We start from the raw sequence: 12271 nt of genomic DNA, 5'->3' as shown, positions 1-12271 counted from the left end.
CAACTTTGGGATGAATAGGCTTCAAGGCTCCAGGCTCCACTATGCAAGATGATTGGAGTCCTATTCACTAATGCTACCAACAACTATAGGTGTGAAAAGGCTGGTCTCACATACTCGCAAGATCAATGAGACAAGAATGTCCCCTTGCACCATTGCTATTTGCAATCACCACTAATCCTCTCCTCAAATTAATTGACTTCGAGGTGGAAAAGGAGCTATAAAGGGGTTGTCATAGCCTGACGGTTTGATGTTTGCAGGTGCAATATGGTGGAGGCCTATAATCCAATATATACTCATTGTCGAATGCCTATGAGCTGTTTTGTTGTCTCAAGCTCCAAGATTAGTACAAATACAATTATTGCTCCTCTCCACAAATAAAGAAGAGAATCTCTTGCTCAAGTGATGCTCCTCCCCCATACAAAGTCGAATCAACTAGTACCACAAGGATTGCTCGAGCTAGTAGCACAAGGATTTCTAGTGTGGTGATATGACCTCCCAGACAAAGCCGCATCTCATAGGATACATGAATCCAACATTCATGAGCCAAAATTTCGGTCAAGCATCTTCAATAAATCCTTGAGATGTGTAACATTAAATTGTATATTCTTTAGGCTCACTCCCTAATATCATCTTGACAAAAATTTTCCCGTGAAAATAAGAAAATGGGACTAAAAGCTGAAGGAACCCCATGATCACTTCCAAACTCCCTGACTAAACAACACATGAACACATTGGAAAAACTTCAGTAAAATACGAGAACCAAAGACAGGCCTTAAAGGGAGGGGTTCTCACACATTATTTACTTGTTCTTACATACTGAGTCCCACAGCCTCCATGCTGGATCCAGATTTATGTTACAAGGGCCAACTTGCATCACCAAGTATTCAATGTAGTTCTAAACCCATGTCTCCTGTAGAAACATTATACAGCTACTTGATTAAGTTAATAGAATCCAGAATCATCTTTAAAAAATTGTATGCACACAGGAATGACGAATTTGCATGCTACCTTACACACAATAACTACATGCATGATCAACAGATATAGACAGAGAATAAGAAGTGAATGTTCCCCATTATTCAGGAGCCTAACAGGAATAGAAGAGCTCGGGGTGACCACCCTGAGATTGTGTCAAACTCTGTCCTAATGATTAAAGCTACAAAAATAGAGACAAGAAGTACTGATCAGTAAACTGCACATATCTCAGGAGCCCTCCAGAGGAGTGCTGACATTTTGAAAACTACATATTCAAACTTTTATCTCATACCTTAAGCCATTCAAACCCTCCAACGAAGCCTCCCACGCAGCCTTCATGCAGCTCCAAACACTTTTTTGTGGAGCGGATCAAAACACCTACATGGACAAAGAGGGGCAGGGTGCAGTTGACAACTCCAAGTAAAGATGTTGCCACCAGCTTTAAAAGAGGTGATAGTGTAGGCACATCCTTTTGTTATAGAATGTAGGAAGGTTTGCATGCTAAGATGGGGGAAGGCAATAGCAGCTCATAATTTTGAAAGATTCTAGTACTAGTATGCAGAAGTGTCAGAGAACTTTTGTTCAATCAAGAAACCTATAATCGATCAGCTGTATAATGGCCCTTACATGCAGACTGGGGGAGTTACACAGCTTCTAGCCATAGTAAGAGTTCATGCCATAGTAAGAAACTGGATACGTAGAAGGTTGCAAGGAAGAAGCGGCAAAAGGATTAGAGGGGAATTTCATGAGACTATTATAACCTTGCATGCCTTGCTGCTGGTATTGCAGCCAAAGTTGCTGTTCTTGAACAGCAAGCTGTTGTTTGTGTCTCATCTCAGCCATTTGCACATAGGCAGGAGGTGGCACACTGACAGATGCAGCAAAAGGGTCTGTTTCCAATGCTGTTGCTACTGCAGGAGGTGCAGGAAGGGCCAAGAAGTTGGATTGTGGCCGACCCGGTATAGCCACACTGCTAGCACTACCTGCAGGAGCCATTGCAGTGGCTACCTTCTGGCGATCAATAGCTTGATCATACAAGCTGTCCAGCAGTAAATTATCAAAACCTCCAGCAAGGGTATTACCATTTGGCTTTGACAGATCACTTTCTGACTCATACAAGGCAAGCTCCCACCCTGCAGCTCCATTACTATTTGCAGCAGCCTGACTACCATTCCCTGTCGCTGCCCCTTGATCTGCAGCAGAAGAGGAGAATGTCTCCCATTTTGAATTGACCTTTGTCTCAGTGCCAGAAAAAAGGGCCAGGGCCAGTTTGTTTTCATGCTCTTCAGATGTCATTGTAGGTTCATCCAGATTCAGCAGATCACCCCTCTCCTTGGTGCTAACACTCTCCTTTGGAATGCTTGCAACATTGGGCAAAGGTGCAGGAGCTGCTTCCATGGGAGGAGGAGGCGGTGCTGGCAGAGCCTTCATGCCATTGACCTCATAGTGTGCCTCATCATCTAATGCTTCATGAGGTCTGGGCTCTGGACTCTTAGGTCTTCTGCCACCTCGAGAGGCTTCCGAACGATTCCTCAGGAAATCTTCCATTGTCTCCAATAATTCTTCAGATGTTTTGTCAACAACCGGGTATTCAGTTGATCTACAGACACCCAAGGTCTTGCACAAACTGTAAAAGGCAATAAGCTCCTCTATTTGCTTGGCTGCCCTTTTGTAGATGTCAAAAACCTTACCACAATCCCGCTGGTCCATGTCAAAGAACGCATCGAGCAAAATGGCCAAACCATCCCGGATGTCTGTGTATAGCATAAAGCTCTCTCTCACCACAGGGTAAAGTGCAATGTGAACAAGGCGGTTCACCTTTGCTGCTCCAGTTGGTCTGCAAGCCAAGAGGCGCTCTAGCAAGTGCTGAAACATGGAGAAATTCTCCATCAATTCTTCAGCCCGCATGTCTTTGATTGCCTTGACCTTTGGAGTTTGCTCCTCTCTCATGCTGCGATCCTCGTGCTCCTGCCTGGATCCATACCCATCACGGCCATAGTACGGACTATCACTATACTCATACCTAGACTCGGGATTGCCAGATCTCCTCTCTGGCTTGGGCCTGGCTGCAAGCGATCCTAAGGAGCAGACTAAGCGCTCATCCAGGTACAAACCGTAGGCACGGACAAACGCAGAGAAGTCCCAGCCGTTGGAGTGAGTATCATCCCTAAAATCAGACGCATTGAGGACTCGCATACCTCGTCGGCCGGACATTGTGAGCTCCTGGACAAAGGCGGCATCGCCATCGCGCAGGAGACGGTGTGCGAGCATCAGCGTCTTGATGGCAACGATCCAGTTGTGCGTCTTACTCAAGCGGCGGGAGAGGCCCGTGACGCAGGCATTGACGTAGGCACGCGAGCAGGAGGTGAGGTAGATGATCTCCTGAACGTACTTCTCCTCGATGGGGACCTCGTCATGGCTGGTGGCCTTCACGAGGGCGACGTCAAGATCCGGCGCGCTGGTGCTGGCCACTTTGGCGAGGGAGATGCTGGTCTGATCCTTGAAGGCGCCGAGGGCTTTGCGGAGCTTGACCTGCATGGGGGCCATTGCAGGGGCAGGGGCAAGGGATCAGATCACAGGGGAGAGAGAGAGAGAGAGAGAGAGTACAAGCGGCAGGGCAAACGGCTCTCTGCTCTGAGAGAGCGCGTAACGGCTGCCTACGTCGATGGTGCGCAGAAGGTTGGGGGCATGAGTGGAGGAGACGGATCGAATGGAAGGGAAGGGAAGGAGTAGGAATAGGAAGCTCGCAAGGCAAAAGAAGGGGCGGCTATGGCAGAGGAGAGAGAGAGAGAGATGGCCGTCCTGAATCGATCGAGAGAATTTGTGTATGTGTGTTGTTGAGAGGAAAGGGCCCCAGCATCAAAACTCTCCGTTGTGGCCTCCCAGATGCAGTGCCCTTATGACCTTCGACGAAATTCCCCTATTTTCCGTGAATAATAATGCTTTTTCTGAAACGTGTGCCAGGTCAATAAATTCCAATGGCAGAACACAGAGAGACTAGAGAGAGATCACCACCGCTTGTAGCCGGTGGCACCTTGTGCTGTGAACTATGTAGCTTTGGCCCCACTCTGCCTTTGGGGTCCGGTCACATGATGACCTTCACCTCTCACCACATTCGATAGCAAGTGGCCTCTCGGTGGTGTGATGGGCTTCAACTTTTGCAGGCTTAGCCCATCTTGCCCATCAATGGAAACATTGGGCCACTTCATTCGCCTAGCCATGCCGGAAACAATGCATTCTATCATTATTACCAATGTCATCACATTTCTTTATTACGAAATACTTTTCAAAACAAACATCAGTGCCACCATGTAACCTCACAATAACTACATGAGTTGTAGTCCAGCACGGCTCACAAAAAAGCATTTTTGAGAGCCGATTCAAAAACCATCAACATTGCGAGCTCTTTCTTGATTTTTGTAGCATATTGTCACAAATTGAAGTCTAAGACCTTCTCTTCAAATTTTTGGTTTCTATCCAAATTTAATAGTTGTCACTTAACACTAAACCTCAATTTTCCATGAACACAAACCTATTTCAAATCATGCAAGGGTACAGCTTACCATCACTTGAGTACTCACATAACCCTATTTCTAATGTAGTGTGTTTGGTTGAATAAGAAAAATCTCAGTAATAATCAAATTGGTCATTAACATTACTAGTCAAAATTTCAAAATTTTAGTTTAGGTATAAATCACTTATCATCACATACATTGTTATATAGTTCTAGTTGTTTAATTGGATCACCCATAGCACTAAGGGCTAACAAAGAAGTATTTTTCAAGCACTATATGTGCCAAAATAATATCGCCCTTCCCCCTTTCTTCCTAAGAGTATTAGTTGCAAATGGTCATATTCTTTGATCTATTATGGTCTTATTACCTACTTCAACATGCTTCTTTTACTAGCGCTCCACGCGCGCTTTGTGCTCCACTGCCTCGAAGCATCGAGTGAAGTTGTTGTGCGTCGCTCAACAATCCATTTCTCATCTTTCTCTCTCCTCTTTTTCCTCTATGTTTTTACTTTTTTAATTTACTCTCTCTCTCTCCCCAAACTCTCTCTCTCTCTCTCTCTCTCTCTCTCTCTCTCTCTCTCTCTCTCTCTCTCTTTGTATTCTCGCTCCTCTCTCCTCTCTTTTCCTTCTCTCTCTCTTCTCTTTTTTTATTTTTTTATTTTCTCTCTCTCTCTCTTCTTTTCTTCTCTCTGTACTTTTCTTCTCTCTCCCTCTCTCTCTCTTTTCCTTCTCTCTTTCTCCTCTATTTTTGATTCTCTCTCTCTTTTTTTAAATTTTATCTTTCCTCTCTCTCTCTCTCTCTCTCTCTCTCTCTCTCTCTCTCTCTCTCTTTGTATTCTCGCTCCTCTCTCCTCTCTTTTCCTTCTCTCTCTCTTCTCTTTTTTTATTTTTTTATTTTCTCTCTCTCTCTCTTCTTTTCTTCTCTCTGTACTTTTCTTCTCTCTCCCTCTCTCTCTCTTTTCCTTCTCTCTTTCTCCTCTATTTTTGATTCTCTCTCTCTCTTTTTAAATTTTATCTTTCCTCTCTCTCTCTCTCTCTCTCTCTCTCTCTCTCTCTCTCTCTCTCTCTCTCTCTTCTTCTTTCACTTTCTTTCCCTCCCCCCTCCAAGTCTCTCTTAAAGTATGTAAATTTTATCTTTTTTCTATTTCTAATTCTCTCTTTATGTTTATATTCTCTCTCTTTTTCTCCTCTCTCTCCTCTCTCTCTCTCTCTCCTAATTTTCCTTTTTTTCTTCTCTCCCCTCTCTTTTAAACTTTATCCTCTCTCTCTCTCTCTTCCCCCCTCTCTCCTCTCTCCCTTCCTCTCTCTCAAAAAATATTTAAATTTAAAAAAGGTTTTTCTCTCTTTTCCCATCTCTCTTCCTCTTTTCCTCTTTCTTCTTCGTAGTCTTCTTCTATCTCTCTCTCTCTCATTCCTCTCCTCTCTTTTCCTCTCTATCTCCTCTTTTTTCATTTTTTTTCTTTTTCTCTCTTTAAAATTTTTTATTTTCTCTTTCTTTTAAATTCTATCTTTCCTCTCTCTATAATTCTCTCTCTGTGTTCAAATTCTCTCTCCTTTTCTTCTCTCTGTCTCTCTCCCCCCTCTCCCTCTCTTTTCCTCTTTTCTTTTTTTCTCTCTCTCTCTTAAATTTTATATTTCCTCTCTCTATAAATCTTTTTCTTTGGGTTCCCCCTCTCCTCTTCTTTCTTTTTTGCTTGTTGTGTGTGTGTGTGTATATATATATATCTCTCTTCTTCTATCTCTCTCTCTCTCTCATTTGTCTCCTCTCTTTTCCTCTATCTCCTCTTTTTTCATTTTTTTCCTTTTTCTCTCTTTAAAAATTCTTCTTTTCTCTTTCTTTTAAATTCTATCTTTCCTCTCTCTATAATTCTCTCTCTGTGTTCAAATTCTCTCTCTCCTTTTCTTCTCTCTGTCTCTCTCCCCCCTCTCCCTCTCTTTTCCTCTTTTCTTTTTTTTCTCTCTCTCTTAAATTTTATATTTCCTCTCTCTATAATTCTTTTTCTTTGGGTTCCCCCTCTCCTCTTCTTTCTTTTTTGCTTGGTGTGTGTGTGTGTGTGTGTGTGTGTGTGTGTGTGTGTGTGTGTATATACATACATATATATATATATATATATATATATATATATATATATATATATAAGTCAGATTAAACTTTTTTTAAATTAAAATGAGGAGAGAGAGAGAGAGAGAGAGAGAACTTAGGCCCTACACATGAGAGAGAGGGGGGAGGGGGAGAAAAAAATATTTAGTTTAAAAAATACTATTCTCTTTCCTCTTTCCTGCCCTCCTCTTTCCGTCTTCTTCTTTTTATCATTCTTCTTCTTCTTCTTTTTCTTCTTCTTTTCTCTCTTTTCTTCTATCTCCCTCTCAAAGTGTGTGAAAAACTATGTTCGAAAAAATTTAAATTTAAAATTTTTTAAAAATGTTTACTTGAAAGAAAAGTTTAATCTAATTTTGTGTGTGTGTGTGTGTGTGTGTGAACCTAGGCCTTACACATGAGAGAGAGAGGGGGGAGGGGGGAGAAATTTAATTAAAAAGGGGAGGGGGAAAAGAAAGAGAGAGATTATAAGTGAGAGAGAGGGGAAGGGAAGAAGAAAAATATTTAGTTAAAAAAATTATTCTCTTTTCTCTTTCCCCCTCCTCTCTACATCTTCTTCTTTTTATCCTTCTTCTTCATCCAAGAGAGACCCTGTTTTGGATACTATCAATGAAGAATTGAAGGAATATCAACAGGAAAGGGATGGACATCAACAGGAAAGGGGTGAACATGACACTTCTCAAGATGCCATTTACCGAATGCATTATGAGAACGAAGAGGTCGATGCAAGTTCCACCCACTCCCCTACCAATCAACCCAGGATTAGCTATTGCTATTGAGTAAGAAACCAAACATGCATTTTCTTTTCTTCACTTTAGAATTTTGTTAAAGCAATGAAGTGATAGGTCTATTTGTTTAGTTTTTTAAAACAGCCTAGCATGAAGTTAAACCTCCAAATGAGGTGTGTTTGTTATTTTTTTCCAAAAAAACATAGCATAGAATTAAACCTCCAAAACGCTAGCCTTAGGAGCCGTTATTATGCTAGCTCTACAAAGCCCCTTGTTGTGACAATCTATTAAGAAGGGACTTGCACAAGTTCCTCTAATTTGGACGTCAGTACAATGAAACAAGGTTCATCATATTAAGACAAGGTGGGGGGCAAATTACGTGCTTGTTATCTCCATTATTTCTAAACATTGAAACTTATGAAAGTGCTTTATCTTATTGAGTGCCATAAAAGAGTTACACATTTGCACCACTAAAAGGATGTGCATTATGGCAATTAGTCACTCAAGGGTGATTGAATTCCTCCATTCAAATTTTTTATTTCATGTCTACACGATCAAGTAGTAGTATATCTAATTTTCATATTTTGTGAGAACCAAACATGGATTTTTTCCGCGAATGGGATAATACAAAATAGAACAAACTTTCTCATCTCTCCCTCTAGCTTGTTGCATAATATGTGACACTTGTTGCATAATATGTGACAGTTCGAAAACACTACCCACCCTCTTGGCACCCCACCTAATAGATGCAGCTGAATAGTTGAAGGGGTTTTCTTCTAGGCATGTAATAGAAAGAACTCGTTGTTGCATAAGAAAAGAGGTCGATTGGCAAATTACCCAAACTCTAATCTAGCATACCCTTTTCCACAAATGTCTCACTTGTTTAAGCCATGGGATTTTGCTAATGTGGCTCTTAGCCTTAATATACATGCTAATCTCTTCTTGGTGAAAGCTAGATTAAGTTCTTTGCATTCTAGAGGAAAGTTATTAACTTCTACTTATTGTTCCTTTCATCTATGTGAAATGTTTAATACGGTAGTTGATTTTACTACCACATTAAACCCCTTCTCAAACATGTATGAAAGTTTGTAATATAGGTTGTACAAAATTTATTTCTTTTGTGGGCCATCTAGGTGGCATGGATCTAAGAATGAGATGTCATAACATCGCATCCGAAGGTGTGGTGAAGTTATTGTGGATGGATGTTAAAATTCTATAATTGCACATTGTATCTCAACATGTGTATAAAGGCTTTTGTGCACAATTTTTCCTCAAAAAATTTACCAATGCTTTTAGCATCAATGACCAATACCCAACCAACTGGTTATAATATCTCATCAAAGTCAAATCCCTCCTTTTTATTGAATCCCTTGGCCACCCTTTGTACTTAGGTGTTGCATCATATGAAGTTACCTTCAATTTATAGACCCACTTGCATGGCAATGCATGTACCCTTAGGCAAAGGAAGGCGATGCATAGCTCTCTTCCACTTCTGATTGTCATCCCTAGCCATAAAGTAAACATAACAAGAAGGCTCACTACAATTTGTAACCATGACATCCTCTAGAGATAGAATACATCTATTTGGTGGCCTAGAAACTCTCATAAACCATCATAAAACTGGCTCAACAAGAGCTTGTGTGGCTATCTCACTTGTCTATTCTATTAAACATGAGATTATCCACCTTCTTATGGCACTCTCACCTTAACATGAGTTGGATGTCCAAGCCCTCCATCATGTGAAACATGCCATACATACTTCATGTCATGGCAGTGCATCCTTTTGGAGCACTACTTTATGAATCTCAACTATTTTAACAAGCTACTTGTGCATCCTATTCTCATTAAAAATGACAACATAGCTACATACTACCTTTTCAGACTCAAACTCCCATAAGTAATAGCCCATTTCTCCTAAGTCTCCATATCCAAGAATATCCATTTCTTGCACTTAAGATCAAGCTTACTTTGTTGTCTTTAGGTACATGCATAGCATAATATACTTCACATCCAAAGACATGTAAGTGATCATAACTAGATCTCTTTCCAAACTATAACTCCTTTGGAATTTTGTCGTCTAATCACTTACTAAGAGACCTATTGATCAAAGCTATCTTTATAGCTTTGGCCCAAAATCCATTTGTGAAACCATCATTAGAGAGTATCCTATGGACCCTTTCCTAAGTGGTCCAACTTATCTTCTCAACACCACCATTTTGAGCAAGATTCTAGGGGAATATCAACTCTCTTTTGATGCCATGGTTAGCACAAAAGACTGTAAAGACATAAGAAGTGTATTCACCACCATTGTCAATTCTTAAGCACTCAAGGTTTTTACCTATTCACTCTTCTTACAAAGATGGTAAGCCCACCTATTGGCATCATCTATGAAAGTGATAAAATACAAAGATCCACCCAATGAGACCATAGGCATAGGCTAACACAAATCACTACAAACCAAATTCAAGGATTCAGATCTTCTTGTACCATTACCTCCCTTATGCAATAATTTTGTTTGTTTATAAAAATAGCAATGCTTATTACAAATGCCAAGATTAGAAAAATTTAAACATGGAAGATAATGCAAATGGCATAAAGCTTTCATTCCAATAAAACTAACATGTGCTCCAACCAACAAGGATGCCATAAAGAGACTAATGGATATCTAGTGTGACAACTACAACATGGTTTCTAACCCTACAAACATGTAAAGGAGACAGAGTACTAGATTTAGACCCTTTGGCAATGATAACCTTGCAAAATTTCCATAGATGATCTCCAAAGATCACCCTATAACCACAATCATCGAGCATCCTATACAAATCATGAAGGGAGTGAGCTTGGAGTGGAAGCATGTGAGCAAAAGCGAGAGTTATGGTGAAAGGAGTAAGAGCAAGAGAGAGATATATATACAAGATGTGGGAACTTTAATAGTCACAATGTGTGACCGGCCTTCCCTTTCTTCAAATGTTACTAAAAGAATAAAGAATTAAGTGACAATAATGGGCACCCTCCACCTGCAATGTACAGGTGTGCATGTATTCTTAGTATAGTAATACATGGGCAGCTAGGCACAGGTGCCTTTACCCCCAACAACCTCCCACTTAAAGGGGAATATATGCTTGTGAGGAGAGAACAAGAAAAAAGTGATAAAGTACAAATATACATAAGTACAATAGGATGAGGAAAAATGTCATCTCATTCAATGCCCATTAACTTCCTAAGAAAGGCAAAAGGCTCCACGCTGAGAGACTTTTCATGAGCAAATTTGTAGGAGTTTGGTTACTTGAGATCTTGACAAGGTCAACAAACTTGTCCTCAATGACCTCTCTAATGATGAAGTGGTAATGCACCTCATCTTTACATAGAAGACGATTCTTGGCTAATTGGATAGCACTCATAGGATCCAAATGCAATGTTAGGACCACATCAATAATACCAAGGTCTAAGCCTAACTAGAGATTCTCCATGCAAGCCTTAGTTATTGCAACGTGCTTGACCTCAGTAGTAGATAGGGCTGTGCATTTTTGCAACCTCGACACCCAAGACACAACACCTCCAGCAAAGGTGAAGACATAGCCAAAGGTAGAGTTCCTATTGTCTACATGCCTTGCATAACCAGAGTTAGTGTATCCCACTGACAGTTGATTTTTGATACGGAGAAGTACTTAAAATAGCCAAAAATTACGAATATCCGGGGAAAAATAGACTCCGTCGAAGGCGGCGGTGGCAATCAGTACGATTTTAAGCAGCAAGTCCCTAAAGCGCTAGTGATAATTTTCATGGGAAATCAAATGATGGTGGATGGCCGAGCTGGAGTTTTCCTAGATGCAAAACGATGTCAGGAATCCAACGCAAGTCTTAGATCTCAATTACGAGGTCGTTTGATCCCCCATTTAATCCCCGCAAGGTTCAGGGTTGTGAAGCAACTACTGGATCTAGAAGTCGAAAAGAGCATGACGGAGCCCAGCTTTGTAGATTTCGATGCCACGGAGCTATCCGTCCAATCGGATCGTGAATCGGAGTCCGTTTGCATCCCCAAATAGGCTGAAAATCCTTCCATAATAGTATGAAAGTGGTTTGTTTTGAAGTGGACATTTTATAAATGAAATGAAATGAAACTCTAAATGAAGAAAACATACAAAAACATGTCGTGATACAGGGAGGGGTGTTTTTTGATTGACGCCCCATTTTTTGGGGATGTATGTGCCTCTTGGATACTCAATCATGTAGAGAGAGAAGGGAAGATCTCTGATCCATGGAGAGAGGGCAAGATTTTGATGGTAACCACGTGCAATATGATGAAGGGAATGAAATTCTGGTTTTTAGTCTTTCTCTCTCCTCCCTCTCTCTCCTGCATAGAGGCAATTCATGTGCAAGAAATCAAGAAGAAGAGGGGATGAAGAATGCTTGTCCGGCTGTGATCAGATTGCTTCAAGATGAAGAGGAGGCTGAGGAAAGAGGTTCAGCACTGAAGAATGGTTGCTGATTGGTCTGTGGGCTTCTCAGAATAATTATTAAAAACCCGCAACACGCAAGACACGCGGTATGCTCCAATTTTACAAAGAAATTTGATTGTTTTTGTTGTTTCATGGTCCAAATGTTATTCATATGCAATAAAATTTTGATTGAACCTGGTTTACATCATGATTGAGGGCTGTAACTACAGAAATACAGAACCCGTGATGATTTAGAGTCGTTATTAATTCTTTAAAACCCGCAAAATATCATTTTTAATGGAAATGAGTGGTTTTTTCGATTTTGAGTTGGGAGAAAGGAGTGGAAATGGGATAAACTCAGAGAAAATGTTAAATTTCAGTCAAATAATAAGCCAACACAAATAAATCAGAAAATACCTATTTTCCATGAATAATAAATAGGAAAAAATAGCAAAAAATAGGAAAAATTGGAATTTTTGAGCTAAAAAAATATGAAAAAATAAGATTTATGTGTGTG

At 40.6% G+C, this 12271-nt stretch overlaps 1 protein-coding gene across 1 annotated transcript; it reads right to left on the bottom strand.

Annotated features, from left to right (window-relative positions):
• Positions 1–1046: 1046 nt before the first annotated feature.
• LOC148013298 (putative clathrin assembly protein At2g25430) lies at positions 1047–3832 on the bottom strand. The gene is made up of 2 exons (XM_087667821.1): positions 1268–3832; positions 1047–1156 (listed from the first exon to the last, which is right to left on the bottom strand). The coding sequence occupies exon 1, from the start codon at positions 3520–3522 to the stop codon at positions 1630–1632; it is 1893 nt and encodes a 630-aa protein (XP_087523947.1). The 5' UTR covers positions 3523–3832; the 3' UTR covers positions 1047–1156; positions 1268–1629.
• Between the last annotated feature and the right edge of the window lie 8439 nt (positions 3833–12271).

The sequence above is a fragment of the Lygodium microphyllum genome, chromosome 26 (assembly GCF_053477565.2).
Source record: "Lygodium microphyllum isolate KBCC chromosome 26, Lygodium_microphyllum_v1.1.10, whole genome shotgun sequence".
Classification (NCBI taxonomy): domain Eukaryota; kingdom Viridiplantae; phylum Streptophyta; class Polypodiopsida; order Schizaeales; family Lygodiaceae; genus Lygodium; species Lygodium microphyllum.
Note: the sequence above shows the minus strand (reverse complement) of the source record. Positions and strands in the feature narration are given on the sequence as shown.